Source organism: Labrus bergylta, chromosome 16, assembly GCF_963930695.1.
Source record: "Labrus bergylta chromosome 16, fLabBer1.1, whole genome shotgun sequence".
In the NCBI taxonomy this organism is placed as follows: domain Eukaryota; kingdom Metazoa; phylum Chordata; class Actinopteri; order Labriformes; family Labridae; genus Labrus; species Labrus bergylta.
The window spans coordinates 5407188-5431128 of NC_089210.1; the positions used below are offsets into that span (position 1 = coordinate 5407188).

Here is a 23941-nt window from a genome sequence, read left to right on the forward strand (position 1 = left end):
TGCCGTCAGCTGTTTATAGCCTCTGTGGTTTCCAGCTGAGCTCTTTCCGCTGACTCTCTGCACAGTTCAGCCTCTGTGTTTTATATCGGCATAAACTTGCTGCAAAATGCTGCAAAAGTCGAATATCTGTGAGCACATCTGAGGTTGTAATTAAAGTGTAAACACACCTAAAGCTGCTGAGTGTGAAGCTTCCTGCTGCTTTTTTTAAACAGAAATCCTCTTAAACAGCATTTCCCTGAGTGTGAACCTTTATGTTTATAAGCATGCTTTTTGGACGAGTTTTTCAGTTCGTTGCAGGTTTTTTCACCTGTACCTGTACTCCACCTCATCACAGAGAGGAATAAGCATTAAACTCAAAGCTAACAAGAAACAGCTGTTGCTCATTTTCACTAATGCATGCGTCTCAAAAACAGTGCTAACGTGAATTTAGTGAAGTTAAATGTTTGAAAAAGAGTCTTCCTCTTGAACAAAAAGGTCTTACTCTGGAGGGAGCCTTTCTGTGATGTGGTCAGACACTCAAAATAACAATCTGAACACTGACGAGCCTCCAGAGCCGTCTGTCGAAACAGATGGGTGACATCACTCAGGCTTTGTCCATTAATATTTATCTATTTCCAAATTGCCATAGCAATAAAAATGTAAGGTCATATATGTGTTCTAATGTAGACAGTAAATGCTTCCTAACCAGCAAGCTGCTTCTTAGCTACTCTGCTAATTAGCTTATTAGCTGTAATTAGATGCAACTGAAACGTTTTCTCTAAAGGTAAGGAGCATGTCATCAGCATACTGTGCTATTACGATTTTTAACTTGTTTAAATGAGCAAACTCCAGCTTCATTGTTACTACTGCGTGTACTCAGACTCGTGCGTAAATACAACAATCGTGTCAGCGGGTCAAACAAGGCGACAAAACTTGTCTTTAGGTCACAAGTTCATGTTTGTGTAGCTGTTGGTGTTTCTGTTCCTGGAGTTTCAGGACGTCGGAGATCACAGACAGATTTACTGCTAAGGGTCAGAAATAACTTTTCCAGTTTAACCTTGGACAGAAGGGTTTTAAACTGAAGTTTGATCCAGGTCAGGCACAGAGTTACTGTTCAGAACGAGTTTTATATTATGTAACTATTAAAACAGGCTGCTGATGTTTCTCCTGTGTATTGAGCTGTGCTGGAGAAAAAGTAAAATATTACTCTGTAAGAAAGTGGAGTATAAGGTAGTATTGGTGGGAAATGTCCTGTAAAGTACCTCAATGCTGTTCTTGAGTTATTGCTCTGTCTTTGTTTAACATACCTGAGGTATTTTTCTGGGGGTAACAGCTGTGTTGAGCTTGTCTGTTTAACCAGGAGTCATCCTCTGATGGCTCAGAGAAGATCTCTGGTCTACGCTGTCTCTCAGACTGAGAGGTCAAAAAAGCCTGAATTCCTACCGACAGAAACACACACACACACACACACACACACACACACACACACACACACACACATTAAAATCACTTTATTTACCTCAGAGTCTTGTCTGCTAAGGTCTCAAGTCGTCTGCGTTCTTTAGCTGCTGAGTCAGAATGTGGAGCTCAAACTGCTGACAGAGGATGTTCAAGTTCATCAGACCCGCGGCCAGAGAAGTACAGATCAATAATCATGGACATTTTTCTCAATATCAGCAGATAAAGACTGCCGACCTGTTTTTTTTTTGTTTTTTTTTTAAGATTTACAAGCCATCTTGACAAGTAAACAAAGCCTTCTTATAAAATCCACAATAAGGACTTATTTCTTGCAGATTTTGTTTCACTACATCTTTTTGGTGAAGGCAAAATACCCTAAAAACCTAAATTCCCGACACACTGTACACACAAAGGTTTTAAATTGTGCAAGCTTCCTCTTAGCGGTGGAGAAAGTTATGCCTTTGCATTTCCTTCTCCCTTCACACTGGGCAGTAATGCTTCCCACTATACCACTGTGCTGCCTGTCGGTGTGTACTGTAGTAGGGTTTATGTACTTTCCACAATATAAGGTTGTTCAAAATCACGATCCACACTCTAGTGTGGATCTTCACACAGGAGGCCACGTTCAGGGTTCAAACCCACACTACACTAATGTGATGCCTTGAAGAACTTGCCTGTTAGGCTTCATGCCCTTAAAAGTACATTAAGAATTCAGAATATTAAGATCAGCAGTGACGGTTGTGTGAGGATCATCCTTCCTGTTCATGGGAAACAATGAAAGCAGGAAACAAAGAATGGTAAGCAGTTAAATATGAAGAGTCTGTCACTGCTTCCTTCATATTTCCCAATACAGATCCCAGTATCTGTGCTGGGCGGTGGTGTCAGTTGGGGGGGATGGGTTTGCGGGGGGTGGGGTTCCTGAGACACAGCCCCTCCCTCAGACAGGAAATCCCGTCTGGAGACGAAGGTGTGTGAGGAAGACTGAGCTGGAGGAGAGCCATCAGGGTCAAAGTGAAGACTTTAGTTTGGCATAAATACGGCCTCGTATTGTTCAGGGAAAGTAATATCGCAAAGCTGCAGCGTTTACTTTTATTACTTAGAGATCTGACCTTTCATCTGTTGTGAACAAAGCTGAATTCATCACATCATGTTTCTTTGACAAGTACAAGACAACATGGGGAGGTGAACACAAGCAGCAACCTCTGAGCAGAGGCAGACACTTGAGGAACCGCAGTTCCTCAAGTGTCCTGAATGAACTGAGAATCATTTTTGATACACGCTGGATATAGCACCTATCTTTAAAGGTGCTACTGTATATAGCAGAGAAAAAGGAGGTAGTTATTCACACATCACGTCTTGGTGCAGGGCAGTGCAAAAACAGCAAACTGAAGAAGAAGAAGGTAGACCTGCACACTGCCTCAAATGCCACTAAAAAAGGTTTTTATTAATCACAATGTTTCGACCAGAGGTCTTCTTCAGGTTTTCAAAACTCTGCACCTGAAGAACACACTACTGTAGCCTATATAGCACCTGTTTTTAAAGGTGCTATATAGCACCTTTGTCAAATGATGTAGAGCCATTAGAGGTGTTATATAGCACCATGACCACCCAAAAGAACTGCTGAGGAAACACCTTTTCTTTGTCTGGTAACACTTGGTTTTCTTTATTAATGATGTATGATAATAGTTTAATCACAGGGTACATTCTCCAGCATCAAGTACTTTTACTTATATTGTTTTCTAAGCTTCATTTGACTTCAACTTTAGTGACATTTTCACTGCAGGACATTAAACTTGTAACAATCCTTTTATGGTGTTGTTACTTTCACTATAGTATCACATCCTCCACATCTCCTGAAAACAGCTTTTAGTCATTTTGAAACATCAGTTCCCCTCCCTCACAGCTCAAAAGCTGCATCGCCTCACATTATGTTTGCTTACAGCTCCCTCTGCTGGGACAAAAAGGAACTGCAGTTCTGTCATGGATGAATGAAGGGAGGAAAGAAGATATTCAATCAGTGAAAGATCTCAAAAGGTCGTTTTGCAGAAGTGGTTTGAATCATCTAAAACTAAAAAATCTGTCATTTCGGATATAACTCCACAGTTTATACTTTTACTTTGATTATTTATCGCCATCCTGTATTTTGAGTGAAAGGTTTGTTTTTAAATACAGGACTTTGAATTGTGATTGTGTATTTCACAATGCACTGATTTGAGTAAATTGTGTAACTGTTGTATGATGACTTCTTTCTTCTTTTTTTTTTTTACCATGTTTCATCATGAATAAGCAAAACCATTTTAAAATAAACAAACCAAATATTCACATAACAAGCATGATTTAATATGTTAATAGATTTATATAAGCAGTCTTCATGCATTCATTCATGATTTCTCTGGGGTTTTTTTTGGGATCACAGTCTGTTTTTTTTCTGGTGTCTTCATGTTAGATTCTCCATCTGTGATCTGTCTGGGTTTTTTTTTCATAATCTCTAACAGGAAGTGACACGAGCTGAGGACACTGATGATGATGAAGAAGAGTGTGAACGACATCTGAGACATCCGACATCTGAGTCCTGACAGACCTGCATCAGTCTCGCTGCTGAAGGAGCTTTGACTTTTACTCAGTGTTCTTCTTTCTTTAATCAAAAATTAAAATTACAAAAATCAAATCCATGTGTGTGTATAACCACCAGGAAAAGATTTGTGTAACACGAGTTATTGGGACAATTTGTCAAATAAAAATATATTTTTCATAAAGTTTCAATTACATCAAAACCGTTGTTTACTTTTTCTTTACTTTTTCTGTCCCAGTTTCTGTCCCAATAATTATAACTGAAGTTAAAGTTAAAGATGTTTTAGTTATTCATGAGCCCATTTCACAAATGCACAAAAAAAAGCAACATGTGTGAATGCAAACAGCTGAATTTTTCACCCCCACTATAGATGGAATTTGACTTGACAGCCCCCTGTACATTTTCTGCATGAGGTTAGGGTGGAGTGATGTGAGGATGCAGCAGGAAATATTCAGGAAAAGTCACTGCGAGTGAGCGATCAGGGGCGATGACGTTTATATCCTGCAATCAGTGCACAACCACTGCAATCTCTGTGCACATCATGAACTTTCTAGGCGTGCATAAGTAGAAAAAAAAAAGTTTGCCACCACCTTGGAAACAATTTTTTTTAAATGTCTCATTCTGCTCTCAGGGCTACATTTCTCTTTTTTTTTTAAAAACCCACACAGCATCCCCTACTTAAACTGTAACAACAGAAAGATGTAGCTGCTGGGGTTTAGTTCTACTTATGGATTCATTTTAGGGAATTATTTTTTTGATAGACACTAAATCATTTAGTCCTTCAGTGTTTATCCAGTTTAATCCTTCCTAAAAGAATCAGATAATCCAGTCAGAATATCTCTTGTCTTTTTAAAACAGTCATGTAAATGGATGTAAATGTCCCCTGCGTGGAGTGCAGCAGCTCCGGGCTCATCCTGTCTGTTTCATCAGCTAATTATGTGTCTGCTTGAATTACATCCTGCAGCTGCAGAGCCCAGAGACAAAAAGCTGAATTCATCCTGCCTCACAGAATCCTGGCTGAGGTTTTGTTGTCTAATGTATTTTATGTTAAAAAGGACAAATGTAAGGCGTAATATGTCCCTCCTCTGAATTATGTTATATACTATTCGGTTGTGAAAGTTCAACATTTATATTTAAAATGCCAAATGAATTAAAATATCTTCCTACTCTCATTTTGTTTCTAAATGTCTGTCTTTTCTAAGGCTTGTGTCCCCTAACAGTTGGGAGTTTTTTGTAAATATAACTTGAACATGTTGATTAATCCCACAGGTGAATGGACAACTGACTCCTGTTTAGTGTTCTTCAAACAAACCCACCGCCTCATCTTCTGAAGCATCCTTGAAGCCTGAAAAACAGACCTGAGAGTGTTTGGTTTTAAGAGTTCATTGCTCGTCTAATGTCTATTTTATGTACAAAACGCTTACGAGTTTTCAGCATTCAGCATTTCCTCAACATCAGCTGTTTTTTGCTGCTGCTGCTGAGGTCACATAATTTGACTTCGTAAATGTCAATTCTCTGTCATTTACCAAACAAAGTCAAGAAGATGTTGGACGTCTGGCGGTTCTTACTCGTTTTTTTAAGGGTATTTATTTCAAGCTGCTGCTTGTGCCAGTATACTCTTATTTCCTTTGTGTTTATGTTTTCATGGTGACATTTCCTTGGGTAAAAAAACTATATTAATCATAAGTAGAAATTTAAAACAGACCTAACTGTCACACAAAGGAAGCTTAAGTGATGTTAGACACTTTTCTTAACCTCTAAGTAAGGGTAGGAAGCACTCTGATTTTCTTCATTTACTGATCACTTCTCCCAACAGCTACAAGCTCCTCGTGTGACTCTGACTCACTGTTTACTGCAGAGGATTGTGGGTAATTTTGCTGTCTGTTCCTGTGATTCAGCTTTGAAGATGTTTATCATTTTTAATCATCCTCATCTGGAACATTTCCCGAGAACAGGCCCTGATATATATTACTGTGCTTTACTGGGGACTGTGACACACTGGTTTTACTAATGGGTTTCTAAGGAGACACATCACACACACACACACACACACACACACACACACACACACACACACACACACACACACACACACACACACACACACACACACAGGAAGGATGTACAAAATTAAATAAATATTCCCTCTACAGAGCTGCTAAAAGGGAAAAAAGCAATGTCAGGGTTCAGTTTATTTCCTGTGAGCACGTGAGCTGAGTGCACACGTGTTGCCCTCTCTCTCTCTCTCTCTCTCTCTCTCTCTCTCTCTCTCTCTCTCTCTCTCAGTTTGTGTGTGTGTGGGAGGACGATCTTCACATCTCACACACGTCTTCAGTGATCAGGTGTTCATATTCAGACATTCACCTGCCGCTGCCTCTGTCCTTATAACAAACAGCAGGAAGCAGCAGCACAGAGGATTTATAGTTCTGATGATTTGACCCTGGGGGGCGGGGGGCGGCGGACAGACTGAGGACAGACCGGTCTGCAGAGTCCTCATCAGCTAATCCTCCACAATATACAGACATTATTAACATACAGCACAGCATGACTCAGCTGTTTACATTCAGACATATATCAACACTAAACAGGACAAGGTGTTGGGGGTAAGAAATGACTCCATATCATGTGAAATAAACTGGATTGAACTGTTTTACTGAGTATGTTGAGACGTTGAAATAGTGAGCAGTTGTTGGGCTAAGCTGGAAACAGAGGGGGGGGGGAAACCATCCCTGGTTTTCCAGGATAAATCACTGCAGCAGCTAACCTGTTTCTCTTCATGCTAAGCTAACGCTACATTACTGTAACATAGTCATCTCTCACCTGATCTGTCCTCTCATCATCGGGAAGCAGAGTCTGGTTTATCTGAGGAGAGGCTCCTCTGTGACCCACTCCTGTAGATTAAACACAACACACATGGGGGAGGATGCTGCTCGGCATTCTGGGATATTGCCTCTGTAACCTTGATAGAAGGAATCCCAGCTGTTCAGTGTGTGTGTGTGTGTGTGTGTGTGTGTGTGTGTGTGTGTGTGTGTGTGTGTGTGTGTGTGTGGGGGGTAAACAAAGTGCGAGTTAGGACACTAATCTACTAATGCTGTTCTTTACACGTGTGTGTGTGTTGTGTGTGTGTGTGTGTGTGTGTGTGTGTGTGTGTGTGTGTGTGTGTGTGTGTGTGTGTGAGGAGAATGAATCATACTAATGCAGTCAGACAGGTGTCGAGATGCTAACGAGCTAACAGATAACACTGAAACAATCTACTGGACCGTTCTGCGGCTCACTTTATGATTCACCGTCATCCAAAGAATTCCTTCATCCACATCCTCATCCTCTCTGACTCCGAAACATTGAACATCTTCCACTTTGTCCAAACAATCTTAAAACTATGATAGTATACTGAAAAAAAAAACTGTAATCAATAAAAAGCCAAAAGATATATTAATCCATCACTTCAGCTCATGTTCAGTCATAGAAAGGTTTCTATGTGCTCGGATCGTCATGGATACAAAGTACAACACATGACCCCATCAGAAGCTCTCACAGTCTTGCTTCTATTTGCCCCTGCTGGACGTTAAGAAGAATGCATGGTGCGGGCAATTCTTAATGGACCTGGATGCTTCTTCTGATTCTTATGACATGAAAAAAAGAGTTCAGTGTTACACTGTAAAAAAAAAAGAAAAGAAAAAGAGTCAGGGTTGCAAATTATTGTCGGTTTAACTGAGTTAGTGAAAATGACTCAATATTTTCTGTTATGTCTTCCCAACTAATGTAGCCTTAAACTTTCAAACTTACAGAAATGATTCAACTGAAATCAAGAATACGACTCGAAAAGGATATACCTTATATTAAAAGTGGAACATGATATAAATATAGACGCTAAAGATAACACTGAAGTGGATAAGGTAGCAGTGACCGCTGTCGCCTCACTTAGCTCGACGGTCCCTCGTTCATATTCAAGTTTGGATTTAAATACAAAGGAGATACCGTGTTGACATGACAACATAACAGTTCACATGAGTATGACATGTAATCTTTTAGTTACACTAAAAAAATTATGAGTAAGTTTAACAAGATTTTTTGTTTTGAATGAATGCAAATGTCTCTTCTGTCTCTATCTTCTCATCATCTCAAATTCAGTCAATTTAATATTCTACTGCAGCCCAAACAACTGGATTTATTTATTTATTTTTACAGTGTACAGCAGTTCGTTTGCATTCATTTATTTAGTCACTTTGGTTTCTTTGAATAACTGGAGCAGCCTTTTACAACTTAAATGCACACGGAGAGAAATGTAACACACAGGCACTCAGAAACCTCTGATGTTTGTCTGATGTTGTCACTCAGTGAAGCTTCAGCAGCTTCAAACGCTCGTTCATTGAAAACCTCGGATTTAAATATGCAGCAGAGTCTGAGCCTCACATCGGGACATGTTGTGCTCTGCTTTCATCTGTATGCTGCGTTCACAGGACGTCGGAAAACTCACAATCTACCGGTTTATTTATTTTAAATGACCTTGGAACAAAATCTAGAAAGTAGTATCTGTGTCAAAGTTTTAAATCTCATCTACCTGTCATGTAATGCACTTAGATAAAGTGTATTGTATCATATCGTATCATATCATATCGTATAGTAGGCCTATAGTATCGTATCGTATCTGTTTTAAGATGGTGACACATGGACGCAGAGTCTCACAGCTCTCCCTTTTGGTGTTTTTTTCCTCAATATTTTGTTGTAGTTTAACACTGGTGCATTTTAAATTGTTTTACATGTGCAATTTTCATTATTTACAGTGCAATGTTCTGTTTCTTGAACGCATGCTTTTACATGTAAATGTAGATGCCTGCCTGTCATGCAGGTGAAAGTGTCTCTTGATTTCATCATCGAAATGTCTAAAGACAATAAGCAGTTTCTATTTAATTCTAAAATTCCAACATGAATTATGACATCTACAAGTTTATTCCTCAAAACATTTTTTTTTTTAAGATTAATGAATACAAGCATACTTTTTATTCCTAAAGGTAGTTTCTTGTATTTTTAATATTACTGTTATTTGAATCCATTTTAACTGTATTAAGCACTATAAATGATTGATCATTGTTTTGTTATTTGGGTTATTGAAAATATGGTGTGCTGATGTCATCTAGGCTAGTTAATGGATCATTTGGTGTGTTTATATTGGAAATAATAGTTTCAGTATGAATAAAGGCAATCTCTATTTTAATTTGAACCTACATCAAACATTTTATTTACCCATATGTAAAATAAAAATCTAAAGCTGTAGCAGTAGCAGTAGGCATAGCCAGCATAGCTTAAGTGTACCAAACAATGTACTCGACACCATGAAGTTGTAATTTCCTAAGTTCCTTGGAGGCAGCGTCGTCGCAGAGGATCACACCGCCGCTCCGCGCTCGGATTGGCTGGTATCTGCAGTGGGCGGGGCCTCTTGCTGTGTGTGCAGACAATAGAGCTGCTGATCAGCAGCGGAGCAGAGAGAGAGAGAGAGAGAGAGAGAGAGAGACAGACAGGAGGAAGAGGAGAAGGAGGCTCTTCATCATCAGCGTGAAGAGCAAGAAAATAGAGAATTTAAAGACCCGAGACATTTCCTCTCGTGGTCCTACAGAGGCACGTGCTGTCTGGATTGATTTACAGATTCTGCATTTTTAAAGGTAAGTGCTGATCAGGTGTTCAAATCAATTTTACTCACAATGAATGCTCGTTTGTGTCCTTTAATGTGTCTTGATTCCTTGCACGATCTCATGTCTCTTTATTGTGTCTGTGTGTGCAGCTCAGTTACAAACCATCACAGGACTGATGGTGTGTTCACTGTCACCTGTAAATATTCTCAGCTCATTTAAAAAAAAAAGCTGTGTTTAAATCACATTAAAAATTCTTGCACAGAAAGTTGAAGATGCACAAAGTGACTGAGCAGAACAAAAGAGCTGCTCTCTCCATCTACTCACCCGCACATCTCTTTATCTTTTATTTTTCACGGTTCGATTATTGATCACAACATTTTTAAGGATTCTACCCACGCACACACACACACACTCCAGCTGTACCTGGATGCACATTTGCAGCACGCTGTGGTGGTGATGATGATAAAGCTTTGTGTCTGCAGAGCTGCTTCATGTCTTTGTGCAGCTGAACAGACTGTGCACACTGTAAACACTGGCTGAACCTGACAGCAGATGGTGAGGAAGCTTAATGGTGGGATTATTAATATTAATATAGCCTGAATGTCAATATTAATTATTGTGTTTGCAGTTTGAGATTTCTCGTTCTTTGTAGAAATAAAAAATCATAGTTTTCTACTTTCTCATTGTGATGCAGAGATGATGCCTTCAGGGCCCTCTGAGGAATGGATAGTCAATTAATCTATGTGCTGATGGACAAATGTTTGATAATAATTACTCAAACTAGTCGTTTTCAAATGCGTTTGAAAAAAAAAAGTGATAAAAATGTCATCCTACACCTGAATTTTTTTTTTTTTGGGGGGGGGGGGGGGTTCTGCTGAAGTGAGATCATTTCCAAAATTTTGACAATTTGATGTCTGCAGGATTAAGTTAAAACGATTATGTACCTCTGTAGTTGTGGTTAGCATGATATCTTGAGTCTATGAGCTAGGTAAGGTCGATGTTTTCAAACAGGTAATGAGGTAATGTAGTCCATCAACTGCTGAAAATCACTAATATGTCCTCAGTAAAACATGTGGTAATATCATAGATGTATCTATATTGTCCTGCTGAATAAACCCCACACATTTGTCCTTTTGATTTAGGCTTCTTTGCCAATCAAAGATCTTGAGAAGCGTAGATACCAGTTCACCTTTGTCCTGAACCAAATGTTTTATCCTTCTCTCTGTTTGATTTGAGTCTACCTGAACATGAAGCATTTATTAAGAAATGCCACTTGTTTGCCTGTGTGTGTGTTGAAAATGTTGATTTGTGTTTATTTCCATTATCTGACATTTTAGAGAACACACTTAGAACACACGTTTCAGCTCAATGGTAGTATTTTTCTTGGACACTGAGAGGTCAGTCTGGTTTTGTTGCACGTGTTCACAGCTCACATGTTCAACATTGAAATAAAATCAGAAGAAAGAACGAGAGGAAAGCAGACAGGCAGCCTTGAGTTCACAGCAGAAGAAGAGACGTGTTCGCATTAACGGAGTGCACTCAGTGAGCATCCAACACACGGACTCAGAGTGTCACAGAGCTTCACTGCACCACAGACACACAAATACACACAACACACATTTGTGGGGCAGACATAGTCTCTGTGGTTGTGTTTTTCTCTGCGGGCAGATTCAGAGAGTTTTAAACACGTTAGACTTATTGCTCATGCAGGATAAGACATGGGAGTGAGCCTGAAACAACCTCAATACATTTATGTGGATTTAACTTTGTGACTATAGATTGTAGGCTGTGTATCAAAATGGACGGAGCAACAGCTGCCTGAAAGTGAAGCCAGGATATTTAAAGCTCCCCCTGCTGACCTGCTGCATGATAGGTCATTAACCTTGCCTCCTCCATGTCAACAGATGGAACATGAAGTGAACTAGTTAAAAGAGTCTGTCCTGATAGTTATCATGTCGATTTGTGTCCCAAGTGTTCATTCTTCTGTCTAGTTTCCTTTTATTGAGCTATTTAATGGAAAATGGAGCAAACGTAACGTCATGATCGACATTTCTCTGTTGACGAATTTGGCTCTTTGCAGCGTATTTAAACGGATTTGCAGTTTAGAGGAGGAAAGGCGAGAGAAAACGTATCGTAATATAACAATACAGTGTAACAATCTGTGCATGTCTAGGCTCCAAATGACGTCACCAGCGAAATATGTCCTGGTGGCATTTTGGCTTCACATTTGTACAACGGAAGAAGACGGAGACATACTGTTCACATTAATTTGATATACATGTAAAACCTTAAATCATTTCTGTTAATCATGGATATTTATAGACCTTTAAAGAAACCGGTTTAAGCTTCTAACTTTATTATTTTGATTTTAATTAGATTTTTTTAAATCCTGAAATTTCAGAGGCTGAAATTCAATCATGTTTGATTCCCCCCCCTGAGAAATGGATTAATTTGATTTAATATTTGTGATAATTTTCATTTGCTTGACTAACTTTTTGAGCTGTAGATAATCCTTCCCTCTCTGGTTGTTTATGAGGCATTCACAGAATTCAGGCTCCACAGGACCAGCAGGTGAACAGGGCAGGTAATAAAACAACCTACTAACGGTTCATTTCCAAAATAATTTATAGCTTCTGCCCTGTTTTAAAATGCAGAATGTACCTCCAACTGTATAGGCAGTCAGATAAGTCTCCACATAGCATCATCTGTTCATTAAGTATTTTTTCAGTTAGCTGATGTATTGATTTCACATTACGGTGATTAATTAGGTGCTGATGTTTTACAGGTCGATGTTGGCCTCAGCGCTAATGAGGTGCAGTTTTTCCTACAGAGAAATCATTACGCTGCATGTTAGTCTTAGGTTTGTCAGGTTTATGTGACATGTAGGAATGTAATGGTTCAGGGCTCAGGTGATCGCGGCTTAAATCTTCATCCTAAGTGTATGATACATTTTTATTCCATGAGCAGGAAATTGTCTGTGGATCAGGATCATAACTGTGCAGAGAAACAGCAGTCGGATAAAGATAGAAGTGTTGAAACCTGTCCTACACTACCTGTATGTTGGTGCAGAGACTGTAGAACAGGAGATGGGATCTCTTTGGGGTTTGTGTTTCCAGTTAAACTCTGTCAGCATCACTCTGTTCGAGCTGTAATTGATTTCCTGGCTTTCTAAGGAAGACCCGTGAGATTTGCTTTGCAGTAGTTGAAGACTGTGAAATAAAAGTTTGCTCAAGCTTCACTGTGCAGAGAAAAGAAGAAGATGTTCTGACCTGAAGATATAGTCTGTTTCTGTGTGTTTAGAATAAAACCAGATTAGCCCAACAAACTTTTCATGATTGGTGATGATTTCTTTACTCATAGATACTGAAAGGCGGGTGAAAGTTTTTCATAACTCATCTGTTTTGACTTTATGAAGAGTTTTTCATAATTTGCATATTTAGTTGTATGGTTGACTTGACTGACAGGTGGTTTAGGACCCACCTCAACTCCACCTCTTTGCCTATTTTTAAATTGATCAAAAGTAGTGTTGAGATAGCATTTCCAATATGGTGACTGTTGAGGTTAGGCTTCAAAATGCCTCTTTAGGAACCAATGAGTGATGGCACTGAGACAGCGTCCATGTTTTATACAGTCCATAATTAATTTTTTGAAAAAAATAGCTTACATATAGTCTCCTGATAAGTACAGCTGTAGTGTTATGTGACTGAGTTGAGACTGCAAGAACAAGCAGTGTTTAGAATCAACACCTTTTATAGAGATGTGAGTCATCAGCATAGCTGTGAAGTCAATAGATGATCCTTAGGTCTAAAATATAAGGACTGAAAAGAAGTGGAAAAAAACAGAAGAAGGCCTAAAAGCAAAAAGGCCATCCAGAAACTATAAATATTCCAAACAAGAGGGAATTGTAAAAAATATTTGGCCCTGCATGTCTTTGTTGGAGCTTTAAAAATGGATGAAACCTGCAGGGGTCGTAACCTGTTGGCTGTTTCTGCAGTAAACAGAACCAGTGATATGTCATTGACTTTCAAATGAAGTTGTCGGTGTGTCCTTATTAAATCCAATATTAAGAAGTGTCTGAGGTCTGATTGCATTAAAGTTATGAGGATATAATGGAAAACAATAAGAGACAGTTTTACAGTCGCTGCTTTTCTTACCACATAAACAGACTGAATTATCTGTGTTTGCTTTTATTGTTTTCACACGCTGAACCTCGAGTTATGTGAAACACACACACACACAGAGCAGCAGCAGCACAGATGGACATCCTGTCTCGTTCAACACTTTCTCAGCCCCGTTAATGAGGGATGTTGGAATTCTGCCGCACCATCAGAGCTGTGAAGTTTCCCCATCATTCAGAGATCTCCAAGGCCAAGACAAGGAGACGTGTGAGTGTAGATCAGCTGATGAGGACGAGAAGGAGGACAAGGGGGAAGCGGGAGCAAGGTGAGACAGATCTGCTGAAGATGTTCAGTCAGCAGGAAACACCTCAGATGAGATTTAGACATTTGTTAATTTGGGGATCATTAAAAAGCTTAAAACACAGGATATGTTCTGTAAATGTCTCAATTCTCCCGGACCTAATTTGACTTTGATTAATTGCCTTCACCTGCTTTGTCCTTGCAGTTTTCTGGTTTTAAATTAGGAACATCTCTGGACACATGTTGTCATCTTTCATTTTCACATATTCACAGCTCCTGTTGACGGACTTTGTTTCATTTTGCTTCGATTGTTATGTGAAACAAAAGTGCAGGATTATCTTATTGACTGATTTTCACGACATTTTGCAGCAATACATCATGGTCTGAAAGATCACCCTATAGTGTGTTTGTAGCATCGCTTACCTGTGAAAACCACTTATCTGTAAAAGTTACAGAAGCTAAAACACATCTAGGAGTTTACAGTAAAGGTTTCTGTGGGACACATGGGTGGATGAGAGTCTCATATGGTGGTTTCACACATGCACAAAACTCTTGAAAATGTTTTTTTCCTTGCCAAACCCCTAGTCACATTTTCTGTGTGATGTCGGGGTGAGCCGATGTGTGAACTAAAGCAGGGAATATTTAGAGAAATTCACAAAGAGCGAGCGGGTGAGGATGATGACATTAATATTACACGACCACACGAGTGCAATCTTTGTGCCAGAATGAAGCGGCTTCATTCTCTCTTTTCTGCTCACCAGTGCTTTACAACTTGTTGGTTAATACTGTGAAAATGTCCAATTACACATGGCATTGTTATAAAGGCAAAAACTGTTATAGTGTTGGACTCTTCGTCTGCCATCTTGGATTTCTGCTACCTCTTTATTATGTCTTGTCTACTGAGACTCCGCCCTCTTTACTGTACGACAGGAAAACTTCATACTGTGAGGGGAATAAGCAACTGAGGAGGATTAGGAGGGAAAAGAGTTATGCTGAATTAACCTTTTCTTGTTTCTCCTTCTTTTCCACAGGAATCTCCACCTCAGACCAGCCCCCCACCCCTCTCAGCTCTTTCCCGGGCCCTCCAACAACCTCATCCTGTCTGCCTTGTCTCCAGTCTCTCCCCTCGACAATGACATCCTCGCCGCATGGCTCTCGTGCCTCCATGGACATCCTGGAGGAGCTGCAGCTCATCGCTGCTCAGAACCTGGAGAAGTTGGACATCAACAAATACTACGAGGTGGTGTGTGAGCTGGGCAAGGGCACCTACGGGAAAGTGGACCTGGTCATACACAAGATCCGAGGTAACTACTGCAAGTTTAAGATGATACTGAAGGTTTATTTTTAGAGGGCTCGGGGGATTTCTTCATCTGTGGACGTTTTGTATTTAAAGCAGAACAACCTTAGACATCTTCAAACCCTGCAATGAGGTTTAACACATTTAAACACTCTAATCCTGATAAACTTTTAACATCTGCAGAGCTAAAGCCTTTGGCTGTCACACTAAAGTGCCGCCCTGAACAGATCCACATATTAATCATCAGTCATAGTCAAGGCACCTCCTACTGAAAAGATGCAGTAATAACTTTAAAACACATTAAATAATCTGCTCCATGTTTTTTTAATGACTTCAAATAAGTCTCAGATCTTTGCCAAATATATCTGTGAAGTGTCTCGTTCTAAATCCACTCTGATCCTGTATTTGATCATGCCTTTAAACCCCTCTATTTCAGCCCTGCTCAGAACAGGCTGTTTCTGTGTCTGTACCTTTAAATATGTAAATGAGCTGTGTCTGACCACGCCCCTCTGGAAGGGGATGTGGCTCGGCCTTTCTTGCACCATGCCCAATTATTTAGGGCAGAACAAACACCTAGCTGTGGGAGTGTCACCCACCTGGGGGAGGGGTTACTGGCCTTTGTGACATCACAAAGGGAAAATCTCCAAACGAACAGTTTGAGCACACAAGTGGAGCAGGCAGAGGACGGAGAGGATGGACTTAATTGGGGAGATTTCCAGATTGGGAACACATATTAGGGTTATTGAAACATGGAAAAGTGTTTTTTGCTTAATATGATACCTTTAAAGTTCTCCTGTGATAATTTTCTGCACATTTAAGTTTCATAACAACAGAAAAAACAAATATGTTGCTGAGACAGTCCTGTCATCGTACGGGAAGCTTCTCTTGTATCATCACGTTAAGAACAAGCACTCACTCCCCTCTTGACCTTTTGCTAAAGTGTTAGAACAAACGGAGCACTTTTCAGAGCTGACCTGGTGCTATTGGAGAAGAGTCTCCTCTTTGCTGACTGTAAGTGCACACAGAGGCGGACATGGCAGAAATCCAGGTTACTGTGTAGTCTCTAATATTTCAGATTAACCCTTTAATGTGTCACAGGGCTCCGCCAGCTCCCACACCAGACGGCTTTACTTCTTGTTATGAGAACTTTTTGTATTTGATATCAACTGAAATCATCTTTTGTTTTTGTAAACTTGTTTTAGCCCTCTGTTTGGACTAAGCATGACAGTAACTCCATTTAAAGCAACATTCTGGTTGCTGTGGCAACAGAGGCAGTCTGGAAACCCGAGCACCATTTAAGTCTGTGACATTGGAGATTTTAGTTTTCCATTACATTTTTTTAATGATTTTTAATTAAGTCTTCTGAACATAATTATGCGTCTGGGAAATAAATCCTAAAACGCTTTAATGTGCTGAAGGAGGAATAGGAGGAGAGAAATGAAAAATGAGTAATGTAATCTCTCCTTTTTTTTTTCTTTCTTTTAGGCACTAAAATGGCAATGAAGTTTCTGAGGAAGAAGACAACGAAACTGAAGAGCTTCCTGAGGGAGTACAGCGTGTCGCTCTACCTGTCGCCCTGCCCCTTCATCATCAACATGTTCGGCATCGCCTTCGAAACGGATGAATACTACATCTTTGCTCAGGAGTACGCCCTCGCTGGAGATCTGTTCGACATCATCCCGCCTCAGGTGACCCGTCCAGGTTTTTGTGGGGACATTATTTAAAAGTCCTTCACAACCCCTGTAGTCTCATTAGACCACATGTTGGACTCACAATGAGTGGTCTACAAATCCATTCATTTATGTCATAGAGGGGCAATGGTGATGCAGTGGTTAGTGCGCTCGCCCCATGTACGGAGGTTGTAGTCTTCCAAGGGGGCGACCCAGGTTCAACTCCCGCCTGTGGCTCCTTTCCCGCATGACATTCCCCACTCTCTCTCTCCCTGATTTCCAACTCTAGCCACTGTCCTATCTCTTCATTAAAGGCACAAAATGGCCAAAAATAAATCTTTATAAAGGCTTTATATGCAATTTTTTGATCCAGCAGATGTCGCCCTTGAGCACCAGCATGAAACCAAAACAACTCGTGGTGCATTGTTGCGTTAGCATGCTAATGCTAGCGATCTTTACTATGCTGGTATCGTCACACTGCATGTAAATTTACCTGAAATGAGCGTGATCTAGAAACACAGTTAATTAAAAAAAGTTAAACTTTTTCTTTTTTTTTAAATTTCTTTTTTGGGCTTTTTGTGCCTTTAATGGAGAGAGAGGACAGTGGATAGAGTTGAAAATCAGGGAGACAGAGCGGGGAATGACATGCGGGAAAGGAGCCACAGGTGGGATTTGAACCTGAGCCACCCGCTTAGAAGACTACAGCCTCCATACATGGGGCGCACACTAACCACTGCGCCACCAGCGCCACCAACTTTTCTTTAACATGAATGGTTAAGCTAAGTCCTGTCATGGTTTGATTCCCGTTCTTCTCCTTCTCTGTGTTCAGGTCGGACTCCAGGAGACGGTGGCAAAGCGGTGCGTCCACCAGGTGGCGATCGCCCTCGACTACCTGCACTGTAAGAAGCTGGTCCACCGAGACATCAAACCCGAGAACGTCCTCATATTCGACAAAGAGTGCAGGAAGGTCAAGCTGTCCGACTTCGGCATGACGCGGCGCGCCGGCTCTCCGGTGAAGCGCGTCAGCGGTACGATCCCTTACACGGCGCCTGAGCTGTGCGACACCTCGCAGCAGGACGGTTTCTACGTGGACTTCAGCACGGACGTGTGGGCGTTCGGCGTGCTGCTGTTCTGCATGCTGACGGGGAACTTCCCCTGGGAGAAGGCGATGCTCGGCGACGCCTTCTACGAGGAGTTTGTGCGCTGGCAGCGGCGGCGGACCGCCACCGTGCCGTCGCAGTGGCGTCGCTTCACGGATGACGCTCTGCGGATGTTTCGCCGGCTCCTCTCAGTCGAGCAGGAGCGCCGCTGCTCCGTGAAAGATGTCTTCAGCTCCTTTAACCACAACTGGATGCTGGACACTGAGAACAGGAACAGTGGCGGCGGCGGCGGTTTGGCAAACAACGTTCTTCCTCTGGACATCAGCTCGTCGTCTTCTGAGGAGGAGGGGTTAGTAGACCGTCTGATGCAGCAGAGTCTGTCCCCTTCATGTGTGGCATCAAAGACCAGCATCATGATGGACACCCACTATTCCTCCATGTCTGCCAACAGCTCGCAATCCTCCCCCGGCAGCTACGAGCGAGTCAACCGAGAAAACAACGAGCGAGGGCGCATCCTGGTGACCACGCCCATAGAGATCTGTGTGTAGAGGTGCTGATCGTACCTCAGAAAACATTAGCATGTACGCAATCCTCGGTGGGGTTACAGGAAGTCTGGTCAACACTGGAGGCTGAAAAAGAAAACTGTCTCCATGAAAAAAAGAGGAGACACATGACAGAGCGAAGTGGCGTTCAGCGTCCGCCGTGCGAGGTTGAAGCTTCACTTTGGATCGACTCATATCTGATGACGACGAGTTCTGAGGAGACGAGCGGAGAGACGAGCCAAGAATCCTGTCTGTGGTTTAAAAACGACTGTTCTCAAGACCGTGTGCTTAAGTGCTTCAGTGATTCAGTTGTACTTTAGAAGAAACTCGAAGTCTGTTTTAAAAAATTAAAACGTGAAAAAAAGCAAAAAAAATCCTCGTAATCAGAAGCAATATGTTGAAATGTTTTATTATTGAGTTGTGGCAAAAACGTCATCTGAGAAGAAGAAGAAACGTTTTCAGTCAAATTGATTTCTGTGACTGGTGGCTCTGTTGTGTGTTATCATGAAATGTCTTCTGTTTGTAGGTTTCTGTCTGTAAAATGTTTTCTTCCTGTATGTGTTTCTTTTGTTTGGTATTTTTTAAATTGGAATTAAATTATTTATTTATTCATTTAGATTTTATATTTATGATTTGTTTTTTGGTCACCTGACGTCAGAAATCTGTTTTTTTTATTTCTCTCAGTGAAGTTAAATTCTGTGGAAATGTAAATGTCTGTAGAATCAGGTGATTTTTGGCTTTACTGACCGACATTTTAATTATTATTTTTATTTTATTTTATTTTAAAAAAATTTATTTCGAACATGTTTTAAAAATAAAATAAAAATATACATTACAAACAAAGCAAACAGCAATCAAAGCGTACTTTCTGCTTTGATTGCTGTTTTACACATTCATCATCCACTTCTTGTGAATTTAATATAATAACAGACATATGTAGCCTCCCTTTTTCTCTCCTAAATGTGTTTTTTCCCTGTGATACCTGAAGCAGCTTTAAAGTAGCAGATGACATGTACCTTACAGTCAGCACTGAGGGTTATCTTTAAATTCTTTTCACCAGTCCTCTCGTTAAAGTGCAGTCAGACACATTTGACTTCAAAACTTCATGATGTGATATTCAAAAGTATCACGAATAATCCTTGTTCTTTATTTGCATGGTTAATAACAGAAAGTAAAAACTGCACCTTTAATTGAGCAGATGACATAATAATCAAACAAGGGATTTCTTTGGACCCTTTTTCCCTCAACAAATTATATTAAACATTAAATAAGTGAATTTCATTTAAAAAAAAATAGACATTCTGGTTCAGATATCCCCCTTCCCCCCATTCTGAATTTAGTTATTTTTATGTAATGTTAACTGGAAATTGAAACTCTGAACTTGTAAGACGTGATGGACAAATGTAGAAAATGCAACAACAACAAAATAAAGTATTTATAGATTTTGGGATTACATGTTTCAGATGTCACTCTGTTTTTATGTTTCGCTGAAGTGTTGCATGAAGTGAAATTTCTGTGTTGAAAAGAAATAAAAACCCTTGAAATTAAAAAAAGCCTTTACATCTGTTGTATCTTTTTTTTTACCGTAAACGGAGAAGCTATAGCTAGCATCTGATTGCTAATGTTAGTAACATTAGCTTACAGGAAGAATGTGCGACATTTTACATATAAATTCAGCAGAAATCAAGTTTATCCTCTGAAAATGTGTCTCTTGAGTCATGACTGTCGACAGTAAGGGAGAGGCTCGAGTCCAGCTAGCTGTGTTGTTGTCGGAGGTGTGTTTACATGATATAACAGCTGTTTTAGATCACGGTTGTTCAGTGTAAACTTACATGCAATGTGAAAATATGAAAAAACAACCTTAAAGCTAGCTTCCATGTTTGTTGCTTTTTTTCCGACCAGAACATTTGAATGCGTGGATGTCGTCATTACTGGGAAGTGAAGTATGACGTTTCCAAGGAGCACACGAAGGCAGCATTATGATGGAGCCTGCTAATTGGAGCAAACCATGTGCTCTGATGTCATGGGGGGGATTTGGGTTAAAATGTTTTTTTTCTTTGTATTTGGTTAACCTGGCGTCCATTTTTTTTACCTCTTGTGTTTGATTTGGTTTGGCTAACTACTATATAAGCTCCCTGTAGTCTCTTTCTGTAAGGTCAGAGTGGAACAGGGGTCAGAGTTGGTGTGGGAGCTGGAGGAAAGCAACATTTGAACTGAAAATGCAAATAAAAATAAGAATATTTTAAAAAATTGGGTGTCTAGAGATGGAATCCAAACAATTTGGAGGGAGGAGGAGACTGTCATCAGAATGGTTGCTGACACCCAAATAGATCTTCAAGGATCCTCACGTGGTGGGGGAGTTTGTAGAAGAGAGAAACTTCGGGAAGAGCTCAGGACATGAAGAGGAGGTATGGTTGTCATTGAATGTCTTTCTAAGCCACAGAGGGATAAAGATCTGAAAATAGAGATTAAGACCAAGAAGGCTTTAAGGAAGGGGAGGAGGAACAAACGCCAAAGGTTTGTGACATTTGAAGGACAACAGCAGGACAGAATGTATCTCAATGATGTATGTTACCAAGTGAGGCCTTTTGAGAGATCTGAGTTTTCCTTTGTGTTTAGTCAACTTGGCGTCCATTTTGTTGACCCCTTGTGTTTGATACGTTTGGCTAAACCACTACATGAGTCACCTTTTGTGTTTTTATTTTACACCATATTGTTCCTCTTTTATAGGCCTAGTTACTACAATTCGGTTTGTACGTTTGTTTTTGTTTATTTGGTTAAGAATAAAACCTTTTTTTTTCTTTAAAATGACTCTTGTGTCCCGTGCCTTGCTGCTTGAAGACCAGATGACCAGAAAATTAGCATTTGGGAGTCCGTATATGTGAAACTGTTTCTTAGCAGTAGAGTCTCTGCAACTTCAGCTAATGTTGGCAAAAAACTGAATCAAAACAAGATACAAGAGGATAATCGTAGGCCTACATCTATATTGTCTTTGGTTGCAACCAAGCTAGCAGTTACCAGTGTTTCTGCTAAGGTAACGTTAACGGCAAAGAAATTCAAAGTTAGGCTGTATTTTAATTCATCTATATTTAACTATGTCGATTAAATATGATTTCTTTTTTGTGGATATGTATTTATCCACTTTGGCCTTGGTAGCCAGAACCTGAATTCATGCAGATTTTACAGCACTAAGGCTACTTGTTTCGGCTACATCACGCTAACTCATCTGAATGTGAAAACATTCGTAAGTAGGCTAAATTATTAACTGTTTAAGTTCAAACAGGGAGGTTGGAGAAAGTAGATCAAATAAAATGTTGTAAATCAGTTCTGCTTCACATTCTGAGTTTGGGCTTACTTCTACTTTAATTAAAACATAACAAAGACAAACCCTAATGTTAGCAGATCGTTAAAGCTTTTTCCACTTTATGCTATCATTCATGTTAAAGTAAAAAACATAATTTGATTAATTTAACGGGATCTCCAATGTTAAGATAGAGTATCTCATGGTGAATATGTGTCACATTAAGTGTCTAGAAGTTTTTATTTCAGATACATAATCATCTTTTAAGTGAGTACATCTTATCTATAAGTGATCAGGACATCCCTGATCTTTAATATGCAGACATGAGTAAATCATCTCAATGAAACAAAAACACAATCTTTTATTATGTTATAGTCACTTCTACTTTATACCCTAGATGTTGGCTTTATAGTTTGTGTTGTGTTTCAGGTACAGCTGGAAGTCTTTCCTCTAGTTTTATTTCATGTCTAATGTTCAGTTAAGGATGTGTTGTTGTTTCTGTCCGTTCACTGAAGATGAAATAAGGAATTTAGAAAAGTAACTGGACTCTTACGAGCAGATTGAAAGCGAAGAGATGAACTCTGATTTTTTTTCTGCTTCAAAATTTTTGTACAAAATGGTGAAAAGAACAAAAAAAAAAAAACGACTGAGGCCGGCGTGCAGCTCTGCTGTATGTCGGTCACATGATTCTGCCCCAATAAACCCAAACTGCCCTCTGAAGCTGAGAAACCACTGAGCCGAGTGTCTGCTGAGCTGTAATGAGCCACGTCTGCAGGCTGAATCATAGAAATATAAACACACACTCCCAGTAGGTCGTCTGAACCTCACACTGCAAAATCACAAAACTGAGGTTTAAAGTCGTTCCCGTTTCAATCCAACAAACTCTGTCTGCTCAAGATTTGATACTGAACATATAATCTAAATAATGTCATTTTCTGAAATATTTCCTACAGTTTATGGATCAGCAGAGTAGCTTGTCTGTGTGCGCGTGTGTGTGTGTGTGAGTGTGTGTGCAGTACTATTGGAGGATGCTCTGCTGGTGATTTGTTGGTGGCAGTAGTTCAGTCTGTAGGGACTTGGGTTGGGAAATGGAGGGTCTCCCGCTCAAGTCCCGGTGCGGACCAAATTATGGAAGGTGGTCTGGTAGCTGGAGAGGTACCAGGGCACTTCCTGAGAGCTGCCACAGAACCCCCCTCAGGTCCTGTGTGTGTGTGTGTGTGTGTGTGTGTGTATGTGTGTAGAGTCTAGATCAGAGTTTCCATCAGTTAAAACAAATTAAATTAAAACATGTTGACTAAGTCCCTTTAAGTGGAGGATATTTTTAGAAACAGAATTCAAACAGGAACAGAAAAGCATTAAAACACACGTGCAAAAACACAAGGCTAGTAAAGAATCAAATCTATTGAAGTCACTTCATATTAAAAACTAAAACTAACCTGAGGTCTGTTTTTCTTTTCAAGGGAAAAACAGAGTCTGTGATGCTCTCTGGAGTTTGAATATAATCAACCTGCGGCACGTTCACTTTAAAAGAACAGTTTGTGTTCATCTGTTTCAAACTGCTGACACATCATGATGAGTTTTATCTGCACGTGCTCAAAGTGTCTCTCAGACTGTTTCATCTGTCTGCACGGTTTAATATGTATTATAAAAACTCACAGATGTTAAAGAAAAAGTCTGAAAGTTGCAGAAACTTCCCCAAAAGGTTTCCATTGTTTACAAAAAGTTTCCAATGTTTATTTGCATATTTAAGTTGGAGAAAAGATCTGCTTGATTTTATATAAAAGCTTTCTGGAGTCTTTCCATCAGGATCAATGGGAATCATTCTTTCTTCCTTATCTGAATCTTTATTTATCATTTTAATTAGGGAAACTTTTTTTCTTTTTGATTATTTTTTAATTCTGGGAACTGTCTTTAATTGTTTTGTTCTTTCTTTCAATCTTTACTGTTTTCTGAAATCTCCCTTTCAGATTCACT

The 23941-nt window shown here is 40.0% G+C and overlaps 1 protein-coding gene across 1 annotated transcript; it reads left to right on the plus strand.

The window, feature by feature from the left end:
• The first annotated feature begins 9487 nt into the window (after window positions 1-9487).
• On the plus strand, window positions 9488-20226 carry LOC109998009 (serine/threonine-protein kinase SBK1). Its single transcript, XM_020652710.3, has 4 exons — window positions 9488-9669; window positions 15089-15361; window positions 16840-17042; window positions 17854-20226. Exons 2-4 carry the CDS (start codon window positions 15190-15192, stop codon window positions 18670-18672), a joined length of 1194 nt encoding a protein of 397 aa, XP_020508366.2. The 5' UTR covers window positions 9488-9669; window positions 15089-15189; the 3' UTR covers window positions 18673-20226.
• Window positions 20227-23941: the final 3715 nt, after the last annotated feature.